The sequence below is a fragment of the Salmo salar genome, chromosome 19, assembly GCF_965601325.2.
Source record: "Salmo salar chromosome 19, fSalSal1, whole genome shotgun sequence".
Classification (NCBI taxonomy): domain Eukaryota; kingdom Metazoa; phylum Chordata; class Actinopteri; order Salmoniformes; family Salmonidae; genus Salmo; species Salmo salar.
The window spans coordinates 60,517,734-60,540,980 of NC_138309.1; the positions used below are offsets into that span (position 1 = coordinate 60,517,734).

A 23,247-nucleotide genomic window follows, 5' to 3' on the forward strand; every position below is an offset into this window, starting at 1 on the left:
CTCTGGTCTGATGAAACAAAAATAGAACTGTTTGGCCATAATGACCATCATTATGTTTGGAGGAAAAAGGGGGAGGCTTGCAAGCCGAAGAACACCATCCCAACCGTGTAGCACATGGGTGGCAGCATCATGTCGTGGGGGTGCTTTGCTGCAGGAGGGACTGGTGCACTTCACAAAATAGATGGCATCATGAGGGAGGAAAATTAAGTGGATATATTGAAGCAACATCAAGACATCAGTCAGGAAGTTAAAGCTTGGTTGCAAATTGGTCTTCCAAATGGACAATGACCCCAAACATACTTCCAAAGTTGAGGCAAAACGGCTTAAGGACAACAAAGTCAAGGTGTTGGAGTGGCCATCACAAAGCCCTGTCCTCAATCCTATCGAAAATTTGTGGGCAGAACTGAAAAAGCGCGTGCGAGCAATGAGGCCTACAAACATGACTGAGTTACACCAGCTCTGTCAGGAGGAATGGGCCAAAATTCATCCAACTTATTGTGGGAAGCTTGTGGAAGGCTACCTGAAACGTTTGACCCAAGTTACGCAATGCTACCAAATACTAATTGAGTGTATGTAAACTTCTGACCCACTGGGAATGTGATGAAAGAAATAAAAGCTGAAATAAATTACTCTACTATTATTGACATTTCACATTCTTAAAATAAAGTGGTGATCCTAACTGACCCAAGACAGGGAATTTTTACTAGGATTTAATGTCAGGAATTGCAACTGTATGTTTACGTAGTCTGTCCACAAGAGATTACCAGCTCTAACATTGAAGTGGTAGCAAACCACTTGGAAATGTATACGTTAACATAAATTAAGTTAACTATTTACATGCATTTAAAGTCTATCTAGAGTGGGGTGTGCTTGTTCCCTTTTCTCCAGTCAAACAAGTCAATGTTTAGGTAAGTGGGGAGTGCAAGATCGCTGGAAGGCTTCAGAATACTATAGCAAATGTAAACATAGCCTAGCTGTCAAAACACACTTATTTAAATTGAACCTCTGCAGATTTCATAGTTTCCACTTTAAAAGCCCTTGTGTGTGTATGTATGTATGTATATCAAAAACATGCATCCAATCACCTTTAATGATATAAAACTGTTTGTTTCATGGAAAGAGTGTGTGTAAAATAGTTGTGGGTCAATATATGTTTCCTGCTGCACATACAGAGTGCGTGTGCCCGCAACCAGAAATGTTTACTTATCCCGGACACTAAAAGTTCATGTATAAGCGGCACGTAAGACATTGGATTTGGTCATCACTGGGAAAAGGAAACACTATCAAAAGTTGAGCAGTACCGCATCTCCGGTCAGAAACAATTCTCGGTATAAAAAGTCTCCTGAAATGCAGCATTTACCCTTAAAACAGTGTTGCAGTGTAAGGAAAGCAATGTACACATCCTCCAACTAGCTTGGAATGCTGTAGTCTACACAATACAAAAATGTCTCAAAGAATGTGTAGCCTTTCAAGACCAATATATCTTTTTACAACATAACAGTCAATGTCTGAGCCCAGGTATATTGCCCACATTATTGGATATCAAAAGATTTCAGGTGTTTTCTAAGTAAAACAGCGCACCAACCATTTGAACCTTGATTTACAAGTCTTAATATGCAGAGACCCATGTACAAACATTGCAAAACTCAAGTTATCAATTTAAAATTGTCAAGACTTTCTAGCTATGATCCAGTACAACAACTTACATTTGAAGTTGTGTTTAACTATACAGTGTACAAAACGTGCAGTTTAACAGTTAAATATTAAATTGACTTTTTAGATTATGCACATCAACAACCCTAAGGATATTAACATATATTCCTTCTCCGTTACCTTCAAAACATTAGCAAACCCCAACCTTCTCAAAAATATCTTAAACCCCTAAATAAACGCTTTAAACAGAAAGTCCCATTTAAAATACAGAGGACACACCAGAAAAGGAAGCATTAAACTCGTTTGAAAACAAAATGAAGAATCCCTGTCTCTTTTGCGACCAATTTCTCAATAAGTATGCTTAACTACCTTCTACTACTACTGACAGTACAGGTTTTAGCAGTTTATGCTTGATAAGAGATTGATCATCATAAACCCTTACAAGATCCTGGAGTGAGAAGGTAACAGAAACTCAAAAGTAGCCCCTGAGTGAATCATTGGCCGTGTATGACCATGGCTATGTTTTATAGCATAAAACATTATAATTCATCACTTTTAGTTAGAAGAAATTTGCCACTAATTCAAAAATGGTCCAGTTTAACCTTACATGCACACAGTCTCTAGACTTATTTACATTATAAAATAAAATGGAGGAAAAACACAAACAAATGTACGTCCCTCTTAACAGTCTTATCCGTTGTGTGACGGGTTCTTCCTTGTCAAGGATATGTTTGCATCGTTATAGAGCCCCACAGTGGAGGTGTCGTAATACCCAGAAAACCTGGCGGTTAAACAGGGAAATGGTTTCAAATCGTTTTCACACTAATCATTTTTCCCCATAGGTGATTTTAGAAACACTTAAAATAAAAGGGCCGTGTTTTGTTTAGGCTTGATGTGATGTTTTGATAACCATGTAAATCCCTCTCGGACAAGGTGACTTATCAAGATAGTCGCTTCTATTTCCCCTCATATTCAAAAATGCTAATTAGCATCAGAGTAGACATCATGCAAGACTACAAATCCCTACAAGCTCCTGCATGTCATTTCTAGCTGAAAACCTTTGCTAAACAAGTATTGTGTCAATTTAAAACTTGCACAAGACAGTTCACAGAATAGTCAAGTTTAAGACATTTTCCCAATTTATTACTACATTCAGCTATCATTAGATAGTTAATCCAGACTCTTACCTTTGCCTCGATTCAGCAGTCTCATCCAGATCACCATCGTATTTGTTTTTCTTTATGATAGCCACATTAGTGGTTAGATTTACATTTTTTCGTGGGTAAATATATTGATAAGTAATCTTGTCCTAGAGAGATTTACACAGTTATCAAAACATCACCCCAAGGTAAGCCTACACAAAACACAGCCCTTATTTTAAGTGTTTCTAAAATCCCCTATGGGAAAAATGATTGGTGGAAAAACAATTGTAACCATTACCCTGTTTGACTGCTAGGTTTTATGGGTATTATGACTCATACGATTGTACTCTATACCTGGTGCTTGTAATACTGATCATTCACATCCTGGATCCCCTCTCCTGAAGAATCTGCAAAGGGATTAATCAGTTCATGTTAAAATATATAGTAAAATATCCCTGCAATTACTTAGCTGTAAATGTGAAACTACACTGCAGCAAGCTCAATCTTTGAGTCTGGTATCTGTGAATGGGACAGACCTACTAAATCTAAAAATCAATTTATTGTACCATTTTTTTTTAGATGCATCTTTGTTTAATTTTCCTTGAGAATCTAAACAAAAGTCGACATGATTTTACCTCTTTCCTTCCCACACACAATGATCCAAGCAAGCGAGTACATGCAGGTGCCACACACACACACACACACACACACACACGAGTGGGAGGATAGGATATGGTGAGGGGTTTCCTAAGATAAAGTGCACTTGGTTTCCATGTCAGCAATACAAAGCAAATATTTGCTAATTGCTAAAAAGTAAATAATGACAACTGCAGCCAACCTTAGTTCTAGAGAGACAGTGTGTAAAAGACTTATGAAGTGATTGAAAGCCTGACAGGACCAAAAGCCCAGACATAATCATCTTATTGATCAGGGTTGCAAGCACCAGGGCAAAGACACATGGGGGAGTTGTGGAAAGGTAAGATGGAGGGAGTCGAAGGAAAGGAGGGCAGCTGAGCTCTCACCGTTGAGTCATAAGTGCTCAACCCTAATCAGAGTCATTCATTTCATAATCCGTCTCTTCGTCCTCGCTCTGAGCAACATGCAGCATGCAAATGGGACAGGAAGAAGACAAGACAGGCAAGTCTTACAAGAATGAAAATGAAAGGGGAGAAAATGTCAGGGGTAAAGTGGGGTATAAAACAACAAGGTTGTGTAAATGTTACAAAACATTTACCTTCAAACCAACATCAGTCAAATGAAGACTCAAAACAGGGGATGTATCACCAACTATTACTACAACTAATTGGGACTTGATTCTCAAAAGGGGTTCCCTCACATTTCCGGTTCAAGACACGATCACAACAGAGGGACATTGAAGGGTCAGAGGGTAGACCACCTTTCATATCTACTACGACTCACCTGCAATCGATCCAAGCCCCCCCCCCCCCCATCCTCAAGATGTCCCTTTGTGATTGCGTTGCACCTTAGTCCATTTAGTATACAGACGTACTGTAATAGGCGTATCCAAATCTGTTTAGAACTAAAGCGAAAAGCCTCTGGTGTAAATGTATTGAAATTCCTATCAATAGGAAAATAAATCTAAAACTGGTTGTAACTAGACTACATCCATGTGACTTCTAAAACCACTGACAGAATCCAAGACTCCTTAATGTCAGCCTATTAGCAACAATTCAATAGAATTACCAAGTCTGGGACTAGCTAGAGTATGAAGCAGGCCCCAGAGGACTGGGCCCACATGGGAACCAGCAGATGGGACTAGTAATTCCCACTGCTAGGCCTGCTGCTCTGCTCCCAAAGCCCTCAGAAAGAATGACATTCTCCACTAATAGTCCCAATAATCCTCAAGGCTATGCTCTTAGCGTTCTCCTAATGTGGATTCAAATGTTTCAGTTTTTTGGTGAAAGGTCAAATCTAACAACTTCAATCTTGTAAAGCTGGATTAATGGATGTAGGCCTGCGTGTGGTCTGACTAATAACTGTACACTAAATGACCGTACTGTCCTTTTGATTTAGATACAAAATGGTTGACAGTTCATTTTTAATGCTATGAAAAGGATTTGGATAGATTAATTGAAGGCTAATTCTCAGTAAATTAATCGCTAACCAAAGTCATTGACCATTTAAAAAAATACTTTTCAGAAAATACCAAATTCAATTAATTACTCTGTGCAACAGTCCAAGCCTATCTGCTTCAAAATGGACTCTTCTATGAAGGTTGACATCAGTAAACTAGGGATACTTATATCACTGTCTCATAGGAATAGTTAGTAAATGTGTTGCATTTAGACATTAGAACAATCCACCATTCAGACAATCTTGTCATTGGGCTTACTTTCAGTGTAAACACATTTTAGGATGGGGCTCACCTTGGCTTTCTCACTGGGCTCACTGTTTGGGCCATATGATTGGTTGTGCAGCTCCTTGGAGACTACACAAAGGAACTCAGATTGGTCCTCGTTTCCGTAGTTATAAGAGGATCCAATGCTGACCAGCTGGGAGGGGAAGAGAGAGTTAGCTTCAGAGAGAAAAAAAAAGAAGAGGATTACAGTGTACTTAGAGCAGATGTGAAGAGTTTGAACAGAAATTAAAAGCATTAGATAATACTTAGAACATACAGAAGACAGAGCTAGAAACAGATCAGAACACAAAAGGTGAGTTGGCTACAGACTCCAAATATGTAGAAAGAAATTAGTGTGTGTGTGTGGGGGGGGGGCATATTTGCTTCCTTAAAATGTTAGTTCCTTTCTTAAAGGTTAACTTTTAAAAAGGACACAACGAAACAGACAGGGATAACAGCACATTAAACAAACATGCAGACGGTGAGGTGATACGATGTCATGCAAATACATATTTGACAATGTCAGACGAACACAAAATGTTCCTCCACTCAGTCGAATGCTTTTAACTTTAGTGTTCAACCAGGCGGTGTGTGTGTGTGTACATACACTATATACACACACAAAAGTATGTGGACACCCCTTCAAAAATGTGTGGATTTGGCTATTTTAGCCACACCTGACGCTGACAGGTGTATATAAAAAAAATAATAAATAAATATAAAAAATTAAAAAAAAATCGAGCACACAGCCATGCAATCTCCAAGGATAAACACAGGCAGTAGAATGGCCTTACTGAAGAGATGTGACTTTCAATGTAGCGCCGTCATTGGATGCCACCTTCCCAACAAGTCTACCACAGTCAACTGTAAGTGCTGTTATTGTTCAGAAGCAACAACGGCTCAGCCACAAAGTGGAAGGCCCCACAGACTCACAGGAAGGGACCGCCGAGTGCTGAAGCGTGTGAAAATCGTCTGTCTTCAGTAGCAACACTCACTAGCGAGTTCCAAACTGCCTCTGGAAGCAATGTCAGCACAAGAACTGTTCGTCGGGAGCTTCATGAAATGGGTTTCCATAGCCAAGCAGCCTCACACAAGCCTAAGATCACCACGTGCAATGCCAAGCATTGGCTGGAGTGGTGTAAAGCTTGCCGCAATTGGACTCTGGAGCAGTGGAAACACGTTTTCTGGAGTGATGAATCACGCTTTACCATCTGGCAGTCCGACAGACAAATCTGGGTTTTGTGGATGCCAGAAGAATGCTACCTGCCCTAATGCATAGTGCCAACTGTAAAGTTTGTTGGAGGAATAATGGTCTGCGGCTGTTTTTCCATGGTTCGGGCTAGGCCCCTTATTATCCTTCACTGGAACTCTTAACGCAACAGAATACAATGACATTCTAGACGATTCTGTGCTTCCAACTTTGTGGCAACAGTTTGGAGAAGGCCCTTTCCTGGTTCAGCATGACAATGCCTCCTTGCATAAAGTGAGGTCCATACAGAAATGGTTTGTCAAGATCGGTGTGGAAGAACTTGACTAACCTGCACAGAGCCCTGACCTCAACCCCATCAAACACCTTTGGAATTATTTGGAACGCCGACTGCGAGCCAGGCCTAAATGGCCAACATCAGTGCCCGACCTCACTAATACTTGTGGCTGAATGGAAGCAAGTTCTTGCAGCAATGTTCCAAAATCTAGTGGAAAGCCTTCCCAGAAGAGTGGGAGGCTCTTGTAGCATTAAACGGGGGACCAACTATTGATGCCCATGATTTTGGAATGAGATGTTTGACGAGCAGATGTCCATATACTTTTGGTCATGTAGTGTATGAGAACTTAACAGTGTACTCTGTGGGTGTGTATGTCTCAACATTCACAGACTCATTAGCCACTTCTGCAGGAGCCCTGTTGTTGCCAAGAGACGTCTCACACAGGAGGCAAAAGTATTAGACTACTCTATAATCGATGCTAAACGTTAAAGTTACCAGCTACTGTACCATGATTGACTCCCACCAATCGCGATACCTACTTAAGCCAAACAATATGGTCAACCCCAAATTTTCTGTAAGTGCAGTCAATTTGCAGAGCACTTGTTTGCTAAGGTTACTTTGAATAAGCATTCACAAACCTCTCCACCAACCTAGTGTGGATGATCGGTTAAAAATCTCAAGGCAGCCCAGGATCGGGTTTGTAGCACGAAAGTGAAGAAAAAAGGTCAGAAATGGATTATCACACAAGTTTCAATCTGAATAATAATTATATTTTTTGTTGTTGCAAAACGTTTCCCAATGAACACAAACCAGGACTGGGTGGCTCTGAAATTAGGGCAATAGGTTAGCGGAGTGCGTGTGCCCAGATGACAGGGCTCACTGCTGCTGAGCCTTAAGCTAAAGGTCAAGGAAGTGTTTTAAGGGGCTTCCCATCAGGAACCCTGTAAGAAGATTAGTGAGATTCCTGCTCTCAGGGAGATCCAGTGATCATTCTTACCCCCCCAAAGGGATAGTGGGGTCAGGGGAGATTCAGAGCTTATCCACACACACACTTACAGCCTGCACACAAACCCCCTAAAACCAAAACCATAAAAGCACTGAATGGGGTCATTGCAATTACCAACTTGGAGTCAAAACAGACAGTCTGTCAAGCAGTAACTGGTGTTAATTCCCCAAAATAAGCATACATTTGAACATTACACATTTAGTCAAGTTTTATGTTTGAACAGTTATTTTTCTGCTCAATTTCATCCACATTTTCTGTTATTCATTCAAAGATACTCAGAGGCTGAGAAATAGGCGATTGAGCTAAATTGGACATACCGGTATGACCTACGTTTTATTTTACACTTGATACCTTTCAGAAATTTTTGGTGAACTCGGTTTGGGTTAAAGTTTGGTGCAATGCGAATGCTCCAAAATAATTCAGATCCCTCAAGAGCCCCTGGAGCGAGTCAAACTCGAGAGGTGGTCTGAGTTCGGTTGGCTTTAAGTCCACGGTCCGGTTCTCTTTTTTTAGTGCAATGTGAACCCAAAGCTCTTCAGGCTCGCTTGTCATTATTACCACACCATGCAGTAGGCTACTGCAATACCATTTACCCTGCTATAACCCCTCACGTTGGTGCCACAAACGAGAGAACATGTGCAGGTTGGCGGGGGGGAAAAATGTGTGCTGTTTTTGGGCGGTAAGCAGCAATTTAAGGATTCCAAAATATGTGTGGAGTTAAACAATGTTTATATTTAGAGCATCAGCACTAAACATTTTAAAAAAAAGTTACTTTATTCAAGCCCCACAATCGAATAAACTAACATTTCATGAAAACCACAGAAGTAAATTACAAAATCAACACAAACTGTTAGGGGCAGTAGCCTACATCACATATACAATTTTCAAATACAGCATTCAATCTGCAGTTAATATTCTGCCATTTATCCTGTTACCAGTCATATTTACATTATTATATTTAATATTTTTATTATAATGGTCTTTGATGAACTCAATTAAATCTATTATCTTCCAACCGGTTCTGATGGTATGGCTTGTCCTAAACATTTACCCATAGTGGATTGAGTCAATATTGGAAGATGATCTTGGTTCATTTCTAAACACAGCAATGTGAATGTAAGAGTACTCTGACCACAATTGTTGAAGTGAACTGGCAAGAGAGCAGAGTACTCATTCAAAAAGGCAAGGGCAGTGTGAAATCGGGTTCGAACCAAAATTATTTTCCAATCGTTTCGTTCTAAACAGAACCATTACTTTATTAGTTCCATTCCACTGTTCTGACCAGCAAAATAAAGTTCTGAACCGGTTCGGAAAAAAAACAAAAACATTATGGTTTATATGGTTCCTTTGTTCCTTTTTAAAGCCTCAAATTTACATTTAGCTCAACAGTAAATTACTTCACCAATCAGCGCAGATAGAGCAGCTTGCTATGGAGCGGGCTAGCTATTTACATGCATTGGACCGACAAGTGTAGGGGCGCGACGTGACAATTTTGCGCATAGCGAGAGGGAGGCTTGAAGCATTGGGCATCTTGTTGTTATGACATGCATTATCTGAATTAGGCCCACAGAATTATACCTACGGAGGAGCGGCTTCTATTGAGGAACTTTGAATGTCTGAACTTCAGAGACTGGACCAGAGCTAGCTAGCGAGCTAACAGGCATGTGTGTGCAGCGCGGCACCAGAATTAAAATAAAAACATCTTACCTTTCTGTAGTTAATACAGCCATTGAAATAACTATAGTATCCTTACCTAGTATTGAAAAGGTTAATCCATTCTTCTCTAATAAAAAAAATCCCTAATTTCTGAAACACGCTTGTAACGTCAGTAGACTATACTTCGGAGGGGGAGGGGCAGGTAGCCTACACATTTTTAGCTGGCAGGCACTGGAATAAGTTTGAGTGACAGAGTGAAGGCTTTGCATAGGCACTTTGTTCTGTTTGTGGGAGTGAAAAAAAAATGCTTGAATGTTAATAACCAGTTCCAATGCTTTTAAAATAACAGTTCTGTTCCTTGAACCGGTTCCAAATCCTGGTGTGAATAGAGGACCAAGATTGGTTAAAGAGGACTATATGTGAAAACAAAGATGGCCACACTGGAGCCATCAGACATTTAGTGCCAATTTTGCATTCGAAAGATCAATGTTTTTTATACCAAGTTGAGTGAATGGAAGCTGAATATGTATTAAAATGTCTGAGTTATATTTGTTTTAGTGGCTGCCACACCCCCTCAAGGCCAAATCTGGGTGGCTCCATATCTATCTCTTCAGGGTACATCTACCTCTGTGCCAAATCTGGTGCTTGTATCAAAGTGCACTATTGAGTCAACATTTTCTGTTTAGTATACAAAATATATTACTTTTCATCCCTCCTGGAAATCATGGTAAATTGTTATTTTTTTTTGTCAGTTACTAATTGCTTGACAAAGTGCAAACATTTCAGAAGGATAAAGTCTTACAAAATTGATTATTTTAACACTTTGGGGTCAAATTTGACTTTCTAGCCACATTATTTAGCCTGGCAACAAGGGCGCAGTCAGTTTGTTGCCAGTGCCTTCCAACTTGCGGCACATTGACACAGCAAATCCAGGGAGGAGCTAAATATATATTATATTGGTCAAAACTATTTCATTAAGTGCACTGACTCTGAAAGATTTTAATTCTCCTTCTTGAAATATTGTAGAAATAAAAACATTTGTTTTTAATGTCGAAAAAAAAAACGCCAACATTAGCACAGTTAGCATTCCCATATTGTCGCAGTCTGACGAAAACCTCTCATCTTCCAGACACTGAAGGAAAATAGGGAAAAAAAATGCAATATTTGACCATTAACAAACCTACAATTTCAAGACTTCAGAAGCTATTTGGAATATATTTTCCAGGTCCTAAAATGTTATGAAATATTCAGGGTACATTGAGGTGAGTTACTGCTCACCTCAATGTACCCTACATGTAAAATAATAAAAATTGGCAAAAATGTACTTAGAGGTTTTCAATCAGACAGCAATGACATACTAAAACATGGATGTTAGTTACCTAGTTAGTTATGTGGCACAAGAGATCGAAAAAACCTAATGTTATCTTCAGAAAACCCTCTCGGCACACATGCAGCAAAGAGATCAATGGAACGCAAACCGTCGTGGCTAGAACAAGGATGCCGTCATTGGTGTCCAATCAAAAACAGTCAAATCCATCATGATGTGTGTGTTCTAACAGGCCCACAGTGTGGTTAGTAAAATCCGATTAGGATATATTTGGCTGTTTACCCTACATAATATTTAGAAGTTGTCCTTTTTGGGTTTATAAAAAAATAAAAAAATCTCTGCTAAATACTAGCTCCTGTTTTGTATAAGCTGGTAGCATAGCTAGCCATATAGAAAAAAGAAAAGAAAATCGGTGGTAGTTGAATTAGTTTGAGTGTAATGCAGATTATGGTGACATGAACAAGTATTGGGGTTGACATTCACACAAGCATTATACTCAGATTTTTACCTCAACATAGTGTGAAATACATAAACAGTAACCTAAATGTAGGCTAATTTTGATGGGAGGCAATGAGGAGATTCTGGATCTATCCCCAAGGGGAACTCATGTGTGGCGTTTACATTGTTTTTGTCAAACTCTACCCAATCTATTGTGTCTGTCTTTTGTCAATGGTATTCGTGTCTAACAATCATCCTTTCAAGTATTGCTCTTTGAGTGAAAAGGGAAATAGCCTGTGAGGATAACAACCATTATATATGGTTTAAATACGCTATCTAGCTAACCATCCATGTTGAGTCTATGGGAATGCTAACTGCACAAATGTCAATGTTTAAATTAAAATGTAAAAAATATATATATAATTTTCCTCATGTTAATAATCAATCTTTCAGATTCTATGCAGTTTGTTGAATAATTTGGAGAAGTGTGATTTATGTTTAGCGACTGCTTCTCCCTGGGTTTGCAGTGTGTCAATGGGCCAGAATAGGCCATAAGGTGGAAGAGAACCGCGTTCAATCAGGAACTGGGTCAAGTGGGTGGGGCTACATAAGGTGAATAGCCTAATCAGGCTTCAATCTGTTCCTTCTCTCATCAACTAGCATGGGTTAAAAGAATAAACAAGGTTGACGATTTCTTCTTAAAATCAGCCCTGAATCTCTTTGTGACAGGGGGAATGGCAGCTTGTTGTGTGCAACGGGGGTGGCAATTGAAACATTTCTAGCCTGCCTATTTTAACCTGCTCAGTTTTCCACCACAAAACACTGGAAAATGTCCAAAGAGTAGAACCAGCTCACCTGCTTTTACACTAGGATTTGACTATTAGATATTCAAATGTTAGATTTTTTTTTTTAAGGAATAGTTTCACCATAACAAAAATGAGAGTTCAGTTCACGTAACAGGGTTGACCTTAAAATGAGGGACAGACGTAAATGAATCACAGGAAATAAATAATCTTCAGAAATGACTGTCAAAGCAACAAAATAACTAGGGCTTTATTTTGGGGATTAAGTGGGATAAAAATCGTCCTAGAAGTGACACAGGGTTACATTTTTTGCACTTTAGCAAGCCTTCTTTCATATAAAAATCTGATTTAATAAATTCGATGTGGTCTGTATTAAAAAGGGCACTTCATATAATATAACAGGCTTTTAGAATTCCATATTGCCACACAATTTCTATAAAAATAGCAATAACTCTTTGTGGAACAACCTGCATATAACCAACAAACTGAAAACAAAAATGTGAAGGGGAGGGGATAATCAAACACAGACATAGAAAGGGTGCTGTGTTCATTTGGGTCCTTTGTTGGAAAACAGTACACATCTTAAAATTGAAATCAACTCAAAATGGCTGCCTACTGTTCATAGAGTTGGGACAGAGGCCAAAAGGGTTGTGAATGGGTACATAGGGGACATGCAGTGACCAGCCCGTGGACGGAACATTGTGGGACACACCTCTCCGCTGTGGCTTGGGAAAGTAGACTCCTCCCCCTTCACCTCCCTTGACACAATCAGCAGAAACTCTGACTGCTGGGCCCGCCCGTAACCTATACTGACAAGCTGCAACAACCAAATCAGAGCACAGAGGGATGCTCGGATCACGTATAAGACACAGAAAATGTAACAGTTTTTTTTTTTATGTTAATTTCCAATTCATGAATTGGATTGTTTGGGCGATGTGAGGATTATGGGTCGAGGGAAGTACAAATAAAAGGACATTTGGCTCCTCGTGGCGAGAGGCAGCATTACCTGCTCAAACTTCCAGCCGTCTGACATGGTGGACACCATCTGGGTGAGCTCCTCCTCCTGGCACTGCAGCACCCGGTACACATGTTTCACTGGAGCCTGGGGAGAGAGCAGGGAGACGAGAGGGTATTCGAGTTGAGTGAATTCTGGCTACACACACACACGCGCGATGGAGCAGGTGCATTGATTAACAGTGCACTCACAGCCAAAGGCCAGCAATCCCAAAGGGTAGGGAATCTACCCACCTCTGCCCAGTGGGTGAAAACATGCTTTGGTGATGAAATGTCACTTCCTAAAATACATGTTACCAAGACAAATCTGATTCTTCATGTTCTGAATCGTTCAGTGGGGTCTTTTAACCTATCATTAACATTGTATCCAAAAAGTCAGATTTCGTAACCTAATACATCCGATAATAAGCACCAAGCTCTTGACATTGTGGTGTAGGTTTCTCATAACTTGAGGATTTTACATTCTGTAGCCATCGTCCTCGAGCTGAATTAAATGTAAAAGGCTTTGAAAATAAAAAGCTCAGTGCTCTGTTGACATTTCACAGAGATGCACTTGTTTTTCTGAGCAATCTTCGAAAAACAGGAGTTAAGGATATAAAAAGCATACACTAAAATATGAAAATTCTAAGTCTCAAAACCAATATCCATCTTACGTCTATTGTTTTATGTCCTGCGGATTTGAGAAGAAAAATGACGAGTTCAATGGGAAAGTGAGCCTCTCAGGTACCAGTAGCCTTAATTCTTCACAGAATCCAGCCTAACTAATGCAATGTAAAACTTGACCACTTTTTTTCCTCTGACCTCCGTTGATTTAGTCACCCTAATTCTGGCCATCCTACAAAGGGTTCCTTACTCCAATAACTTTTGAATGGACTATGATAGACATGAGGTTTGGACCACTGGATTTCTCAAAGGATTATCTACATAATTAAACTCAGGAAAAAAGGAAAAGGTCTCTTTTTCAGGACCATGTCTTTCAAAGATAATTCGTAAAAATCCAAATAACTTCACAGATCTTCATTGTAAAGGGTTTAAACACTGTTTCCCCATGCTTGTTCAATGAACCAGAAACAATTAATGAACATGCACCTGTGGAACGGTTGTTAAGACAATAACAGCTTACAGACGGTATTAAGGTCACAGTTATGAAAACTTAGAAAGGCCTCTTTAGTGTCCTATGGACTCTGAAAAACACCAAAAGAAAGATGCCCAGGGTCCCTGCTCATCTGCGTGAACGTGCCTTAGGCATGCTGCAAGGAGGCATGAGGACTGCAGATGTGGCCAGGGCAATAAATTGCTATGTCCGTACTGTGAGACGCCTAAAACAGCACTACAGTGAGACAGGGCGGACAGCTGATCGTCCTCGCAGTGGCAGACCACGTGTAACACCTGCACAGGATCGGTATATCCGAACACCACACCTGCGGGACAGGTACATGATGGCAACAACAGCCCGAGTTACACCAGGAACCCACAATCCCTCCATCAATGCTCAGACTGTCCGCAATAGGCTGCGAGTGGCTGGACTGAGGGCTTGTAGGCATGTTGTAAGGCAGGTCCTCACCAGACATCACCGGCAATAATGTTGCCTATGGGCACAAACCCACCGTCGCTGGACCAGACAGGACTGGCAAAAAGTGCTCTTCTCTGATGAGTCGCGGTTCTCTCTCACCAGGGGTGATGGTCGGATTCGCATTTATCGTCAAAGGAATAAGATCTGTACTCTGGAGCGGGATGGATTTGGAGGTGGAGGGTCCATCATGTTCTGGGGCGGTGTGTCACTGCATAATCGGACTGCCTGCAATGACGAAATGCTCAATCTCAACACTGTGTGTTACAGGGAAGACATTCTCCTCCCTCATGTGGTACTCTTCCTGCAGGCTCATCCTGACATGACCCTCCAGCATGACAATGCCACCAGCCATACTGCTCGTTCTATGCGTGATTTCCTGCAAGACAGGAATGTCAGTGTTCTGTCATGGCCAGCGAAGAGCCCGGATCTCAAATCCATTGAGCACGTCTGGGACCTGTTGGATCGGAGGGTGCGGGCTAGGGCCATTCGCCCCAGAAATGTCCGAAAATTTGCAGGTGCCTTGGTGGAAGAGTGGGGTAACATCTCACAGCAAGAACTGACAAATCTGGTGCAGTCCATGAGGAGATGCACTGCAGTACTTAATGCAGCTGGTGGCCACACCAGATACTGACTGTTACTTTTGACCCCCCATTTGTTCAGGGACAGATTATTCAATTTCTGTTAGTCACGTCTGTGGAACTTGTTCAGTTTACGTGTCAGTTGTTGAATCTTATGTTAATAAATATTTACATATGTTAAGTTTGCTGAAAATAAAACGCAGTTGACAGTGAGGACGTTTCTTTTTTTTGCTGAGTTTATTTTAACCATTGGTCAAAAGATACGTATCCTTACAAAAGGGATAAGAGTTTTGAAGAAATACAAAATCAATAGCGTACGATTGGGAAGTTCACCTACCTGTGATGTTTTGCAGTCTCGTTCCCTGATCTTGTCCTTGAGGAGCTTTATTAGTGATGTGATATTGTAGAATTCGGCTTCCTCCAGGACACCTTCAAAAACACACATTAAGAATTCATTCTGGCAGGAATGAGCAACATATTAAAAACAGACTGCTACAGAGGATACTTAAGAGTTGATGTTGGAAACCAACAGCTTCACTGTGCACATTAGTAGCAACATTCATCTCACATGTCTAGTCTTACCTTCCTCTGCCAGCTCCCTGTTGAGCACCAGCTTGCCATGCCTCAAGTAGTTCAGTACCGGCCCAAAGTATGTGGGGTCTCTGTCTATGAGATAGGCACCAGTGTCATCCTGTAAATGGAACAGATTGAAAATAATTAAGTCAAGATTTACAGTTCACCATTGTCAGACAAAGACCACTACGTTAAGTGAAGAGAGGAAAACCACTGGACAGAAGTTAGAACACACAAAACCACACTGCATATATCAGGAAACAGAAACCCCAACATAAACCCATATGAATGATGGAGGAAGCTACTGGGCTCATAATCCCTGCAAGTGTTGAGGAGTCACACACACACACACACACACAGCAGTCAATGATCATTTCTAGCCTTTATTCCCAGAAGCACGCAGAGTTTGATCCTCTTGAGCTCATAACCAGTGGGCATTGCAATATTCCAGTAAGTACTGTGAATAGAACATTCTGCCTTTATGTACATATCTACCTCAAATACCTTGTACCTCTGCACAGTGTTATGGTACTGGTACTCCCTGGATATAGCTCTATTCTGGTATTTTATTCCTTGTGTAACCATTATTTTTACACCATCATTGGGATGGGCTCATAAGTAAGCATTTCACAGTAGTCTACACCCATTATATTCGGCGCATGTGACAAAATTAATGGTCACACAAGGAATAAAAAATACCAGAATAGAGCTATATCCAGGGAGTACCAGTACCATAACTCTGTGCAGGGTTACAATGTAATTCAGGTAGATATGTACATAAAGGCAGGATGTTCTAAATCACAGTACTTATAGGAATGCCCACTAGTTATAAGTACTGCGATTAAAAAAATAAAAAATATCTTTGTTTCCTGGGGGAATGGGTTGTTGAAACAATTAGAGCAGAACAGAATGAGATTTGGAACAGGAGGCTGAATCCACAGAGGGGACCAAGAGGGAAAACACGACTGTACCATCTTCAATGCAAAACAAGACGGAACAAATTACACAACCACCCTCTTCATTCCATTGAAAAACACAGAAGTTATTGAGACAGTTTGTCAGCAATCTGCAGTTAACACCAGTGCACCGAGAACAGGGGAAAACAAATAATTCAAGTTACAATTAAATGGAGAGTGAATGTCATTCACCACCAAAAAAAATAAATAAAAAAAACAAACACTTGTGGGGGGGTGAAACCCAAAACAAATGTAACGCAAATCTCGTTAATGCAACAGGATGTGTGAGTTTGCATACTTTTGAGTACTTGGCTTCAGCGATCTAGACAAATTAGCTGAGGCACTGGGCTGGCAGCTGTCCCAACATAATTTACACAACACACACTTCATTTTCATACTTTCCAGGCCTTGGTCAAACAAAGCTAGGCAAACACCTCTTCCTTCGCCATTGATAGACTGCCATCAAACGTTGTTAAACCCTATTAGGTCTTTCCAATAATGAGAAACTGTCTCAGAGCATTCTCTAAGGTGCTGAACCTGAAGATTCATGGCTGACTGACCTCCTTTCCACGGCAAAAAATACCCCACTGGACCCCCATGGGTTATGAACTAGTCCAAATGCTCTGTGCATCAGTTCCTTAATATTCTTCTGCAGACATTAATTTAACCACAGTTACAGGTGGAAAGTACAGGAGAACAGAAATAGGTCAGTTAAGACTCATTTTCTGGTGTAGCGGCACCTCAAAAAAAATAAACTTACAAACTTAAGTCCTGCTAAATTAAACAGACGCAAGTCCATAGTGATAACATTACTGTGCCATGTTTGTACTTTGTTGATGTGCAGCAATGAAGGTTCATAGACAGCTTTAAGGACAGGCCACCTAGATTTAGAAGCATGCCTCTGTTGCCATATCTGTACATTGTTTCAGTCTCTCGTTGACATGTCAGCTCTGAGCTGAACAAGTGGCCTATCCTAGTGTTATGCACATGTCAAGAGTGTGCAAAGCTGTCATCAAGGCAAAGGGTGGCTACTTTGAAGAACCTCAAATATATTTTGATTTGTTTAACACTTGTTCACTACATGATTCCATATGTGTTATTTTATAGTTTTGATGTCTTCACTATTATTCTACGATGTAGAAAATAGTAAAAAATAAAGAAAAACCCTTGAATGAGTTGGGGTGCCCAAACTTGACTGGTACTGTGCGTGTATATACACTGCTCAAAAAAAATAAAAGGGAACACTTAAACACAATGTAACTCCAAGTCAATCACACTTCTGTGAAATCAAACTGTTCACTTAGGAAGCAACACTGATTAACAATACATTTCACATGCTGTTGTGCAAATGGAATAGACAACAGGTGGAAATTATAGGCAATTAGCAAGACACCCCCAATAAAGGAGTGGTTCTGCAGGTGGTGACCACAGACCACTTCTCAGTTCCTATGCTTCCTGGCTGATGTTTTGGTCACTTTTGAATGCTGGCGGTGCTTTCACTCTAGTGGTAGCATGAGACGGAGTCTACAACCCACACAAGTGGCTCAGGTAGTGCAGCTCATCCAGGATGGCACATCAATGCGAGCTGTGGCAAGAAGGTTTGCTGTGTCTGTCAGCGTAGTGTCCAGAGCATGGAGGCGCTACCAGGAGACAGGCCAGTACATCAGGAGACGTGGAGGAGGCCGTAGGAGGGCAACAACCCAGCAGCAGGACCGCTACCTCCGCCTTTGTGCAAGGAGGAGCAGGAGAAGCACTGCCAGAGCCCTGCAAAATGACCTCCAGCAGGCCACAAATGTACATGTGTCTGCTCAAACGGTCAGAAACAGACTCCATGAGGGTGGTATGAGGGCCCGACGTCCACAGGTGGGGGTTGTGCTTACAGCCCAACACCGTGCAGGACGTTTGGCATTTGCCAGAGAACACCAAGATTGGAAAATTCGCCACTGGCGCCCTGTGCTCTTCACAGATGAAAGCAGGTTCACACTGAGCACTGTGACAGACGTGACAGAGTCTGGAGACGCCGTGGAAAACGTTCTGCTGCCTGCAACATCCTCCAGCATGACCGGTTTGGCGGTGGGTCAGTCATGGTGTAGGGTGGCATTTCTTTGGGGGGGCCGCACAGCCCTCCATGTGCTCGCCAGAGGTAGCCTGACTGCCATTAGGTACCGAGATGAGATCCTCAGACCCCTTGTGAGACCATATGCTGGTGCGGTTGGCCCTGGGTTCCTCCTAATGCAAGACAATGCTAGACCGCATGTGGCTGGAGTGTGTCAGCAGTTCCTGCAAGAGGAAGGCATTGATGCTATGGACTGGCCCGCCCGTTCCCCAGACCTGAATCCAATTGAGCACATCATGTCTCGCTCCATCCACCACAGACTGTCCAGGAGTTGGCGGATGCTTTAGTCCAGGTCTGGGAGGAGATCCCTCAGGAGACCATCCGCCACCTCATCAGGAGCATGCCCAGGCGTTGTAGGGAGGTCATACAGGCACGTGGAGGCCACACACACTACTGAGCCTCATTTTGACTTGTTTTAAGGACATTACATCAAAGTTGGATCAGCCTGTAGTGTGGTTTTCCACTTTAATTTTGAGTGAGACTCCAAATCCAGACCTCCATGGGTTGATAAATTGGATTTCCATTGATTATTTTTGTGTGTTTTGTTGTCAGCACATTCAACTATGTAAAGATAAAAGTATTTAATAAGATTATTTCTTTCATTCAGATCTAGGATGTGTTGTTTAAGTGTTCCCTTTATTTTTTTGAGCAGTATATTTTCAAAGAAGTCTGACCTTTTAACAGTCCCCCCCCCTTCTTCTTCTACCATTTTCAAGGCACACATTCACCAGGCTCACAGCCGGTGCATTTAGCTGAACAATTTATGACGGATTAATGTCTCAAGTTCTAAAATGAACAGCTCCTTTTAGAAGCCCCTGAAAGCTTTCCCTTCATAAGAGGCCGTTAAAGAGTTCCATCATGGCTGGGCTGGCAAAGGGGAAAATCACTCCTGTCCAAAGCACTCTCTGGGTGGGGAATATCCCTGTAGAGGAGGAGAAACAGGAGCAACGTAAAATATTTACTCTGCCTCAGAAACCATCAGTCGACAGGGAGATCGAGACACAGCTTACTGCTTCTCGATTACGCGACCGACTGAGCTGGCTAACTTCTGGAGTGTTCCATCGCCATGCGGCAGGGCCACCAAGGCATGTACAGTCATCCATAGCTAGCCTATTTTTGCAAGTGCCCTGCGGTGGTGCCGAATTGTCACTGGTTCTGGTGATTTGTGGCATGGTGTTTAGAGCATGGCAGTGTGAAGGCAGCAGTGGAGGAGCAGGGAGCTGGTAGTGTTAAATATTTACACTGCCTCCCTCCCAGTGTTCAGGCGTGAACCCAGCGCTAAATGCGGGCCGCACATCTCACGCACATGGAGAAAGCCTTCTCAGCAGGCAAATGGATAGGAATATGAAAAGAATTAGATGGGAAAGGAACAAGAATTTTATGCAATGGAATTCTTGAAATATTGATGTTGCTCTCAAAACCAGAGAGCTGGAATGTCACTTGAGTGGCCCTGCATTTGGTTCAGATGAGTAGTCTGATCTCACATTAACAAAGGAAAAAGTGATGAGGTCCTGTAAGCTTATGGTCCTGAAGTCATTAGATTGCGGACCATCCACAACTTACCTGACGTCTGACCCAGTATACTTGGCTGATAAAATACTTGTTCTACCTGCACTTCAAGTTAGCCAAGAACTGTGCACAAAATCAGTCAAAAATCAACTAAGAGATATGTGGCAGAAAGGACCCATAAGTCAGGTGATTATCTAATACTATTCAATATTTATTTAAACAAAATAAAAGCAGGAAGAAATGTCTTAAAATATAGATGCAGTTCCCTCTGGAAACAAGAATTTGGGAGAAACTTAGTTGTGGTGACCGTGCATGTGAGTGTACTACACCCCCCTACACACTCTCCCTGGCTTACCCCAATGTGCAAAACAGGCTCCAGTCAACATGAATAAGGCAAAGCTCCTTCTGAAGCACATCAGACTTAGTGACGGAAGACCAAGGCACTCGTTTCCTGAGGTGGTAAACAATACTGCATCGCCAAAAATAGAACACTTGAATTAGCCATCAGTCTTTGGTGCTTCCTGTTCAAGTGAAGGGATGTGAAGTGACTCAAAAAAATATAAAAAAATAAACTTGCACTCAACCATGTGCAAAATGAATTCATGTATAAACATTTTTGAAAGGTGTTGGCTATAGGGCTGACTATGGTTGATGGGAATAGCTCTTTTTATATTGAAGGTAGCTATTAGTCAAAGCTGCTGGCAGACAGGGATATGTAGTGCATTAGCCTGAGAGCCCAATCTGCACTTAGGCAGGGGATTGGGCTGGGTCGCTCCATTTATGATCAGCTGTTCACGTTTGGGAAAACCACCCAAAAACACACCGATTTAGGCTATTGAGAGATTAGGAGATTTGCATGAGCAAATGAAAATATGAAAGGAACTGAGAACCGTAAATCCAAGGGAATGTGTGGTAATGGAGATTAACGGTGCTAGCAGATGAGCGCAACGGCATGTGATGGAGCAACGATCCCGCAAGTTAAGAAGCCGGATGTGGAGGTCCCGGGATCGTCTGAGATCAGCCACCCGGACAGCTGATGAAACTGGGTTTGCACAACGGAATAATTTCTGCACAAACTGTCAGAAACCATCTCAGGGAAGCTTATTGCATGCTCATCCTCACCAGGGCCTTGACCTGACTGCATGGTTACATGTGGTCTGCAGTTTTGAGGTTGATTGGACGTACTGCCAAATTCTCTGAAACAACGTTTATGACAAATTAACATTCAATTCTCTAGCAACAGCTGTGGTGGACATTCCTGCAGTCAGCATGCGAAATACACTCTCCCTCAAAACGTGATACAGCAGTGGCATTGTGTCGTGTGACCACGATACACATTTTAGAGTTACCTTTTATTGCCCCCAGCACAAGGTGCATCTGTGTAATGATCATGCCGTTTAAATCAGATTTTTGATGCGCTACATCTGTCAGGTGAATGGAATATCTTGGCAAAGGGAAAATGCTCACTAACAGGGACGGAAACAAATATGTGAACAGAATTAGAGAAATATGCTTTTTGTGGGTATGGAACATTTCTGGGATATTTTATTTCAGCTCAGGAAACCAACACTTCACATGTTGTGTTTATATTTTTGTTCAGTGTACATTGTGCCAGTGAATTGAAATTGAGCAAATGTTAGTTTAATTAGGCCTAAATGTGCAATAAAGAGTATTGTGCCTATAGTTTATTTAATGAAACCCTGGCTGTTAATTTCCTAGGCAATAGATCGCAAAGCGACTGAGCTAAACTTTTTGGAAAGGGCAAGTTCACTTCCTCATCCAGTCTCAAACGCAAATACTGTTCAGCAGCTAAAAATCACTTTATTAGGACGAAAGTCTACCATGTATCGCTAAAATAATGATTATGTCAATTCCACAATTTAAATATTATGGGGACACATATAGGCTGTTTGGCAGCCAAGCACGAGTTATTAGTGTAGCCTATTATCTATCATCTGCATGACCTTGAAACATCTTCACGCACAATTACAAAAAACCTCCACTCCAAGCTTCTGTTATAAGTGCCAATTGAATGAAAAAAAAACAAAAAACAGGTAGCAGTTTGGAGAATTAATGGATTGTTTTAAATGCTCAAAAGTACGGCACAATGAGCACAGTTTCCTATTACAAAAATATATTGTTCAAAATATGTTGTTCAGTTACTTACTATTAATACTGTGCCCCTCATTGACTGCCAGCAGCGGCAGCTCCGCCTCAGTGGGCGCAAAGGCCGTGCATATCGTGCGAGAATTGCCAGCTATTTGCTATGAGGGGGGGGGGCTGCCCATAGCAAACAGCACAAAGTAAATGGACGGTCCTGGTGCACTCAAATGTGCGTTCAGTCAGAACTTCTGGAGCTCCGCTCTAGTCTCCTCCCAAAGAGTCTCTCGCACCACACTGCTTACTTCCGCCAGTGACAGTAGGTTGAAGATGGGAACCTAGAGCAGATCTAGTCACGTTTATCAGATGGAGTTAAAGCAAATTGTAATTAACTTGTAAATAAATAGGAGCCTGGGACCTGAAACCAGACAAACAAGAGTCGAAGGACTAACTAGCTAGAACCTTCTCATCGCGGATCTAGTAGGACAAAAAAGCATGGGCAATTTTAATGCTTCACCTTGATGTGGTTTGTCAGGTTCTACTGTGGGTGACAGGGTAACATGTGCGGACTATAACAGCATAAAACCAGGTGTATCTCAAAGCATGATCAAATTAATTAGCCAGCTACAGCAATTGTGCGAAATAGAGAATTTGTTACGCAGCTAGCTAGCTCCCATGCCAATGTCAAGTCTTTCTAAACTCATGACCAACCCGGAAATATGAAGTTTTCAGAATGAACGTTAACTGGTTAGCGCATCATGCTTTGTAACATTAAGTTAGCTAGCTATCCCCAGTTAGATAACGTTTTCACTTGCATCTGCGTGCTTGTGGCGTTCTCCCTAATGCACTCGTTAGTTCGTGAGCTGGCTGCTCGTTCTACATAGTATAACCTATCCTGTCCAAAACAGTGGCAGCATGTGCAGCAGTGTTCATTCGGTTTTTGACATACCAAAATGTAAT

At 41.5% G+C, this 23,247-nt stretch overlaps 1 protein-coding gene across 2 annotated transcripts in view; it reads right to left on the reverse strand.

Moving 5' to 3' along the window:
* Positions 1-2,996: 2,996 nt before the first annotated feature.
* Positions 2,997-23,247, reverse strand: part of kctd5b (potassium channel tetramerization domain containing 5b) — a 31,222-nt gene continuing 10,971 nt past the window's right edge. Inside the window, exons 2-7 of one of the 2 annotated variants that reach the window (XM_014158936.3) lie at positions 15,616-15,724; positions 15,371-15,462; positions 12,875-12,970; positions 12,581-12,685; positions 5,183-5,308; positions 2,997-3,202 (exon numbers count right to left, since the gene is read on the reverse strand). In XM_014158936.3, the coding sequence (XP_014014411.1) occupies positions 3,173-3,202; positions 5,183-5,308; positions 12,581-12,685; positions 12,875-12,970; positions 15,371-15,462; positions 15,616-15,724 (558 nt within the window). In that variant the 3' untranslated portion in view covers positions 2,997-3,172. The remainder of the gene's footprint in view (positions 3,203-5,182; positions 5,309-12,580; positions 12,686-12,874; positions 12,971-15,370; positions 15,463-15,615; positions 15,725-23,247) is intronic. The other variant, XM_014158939.3, reaches the window with a different exon arrangement.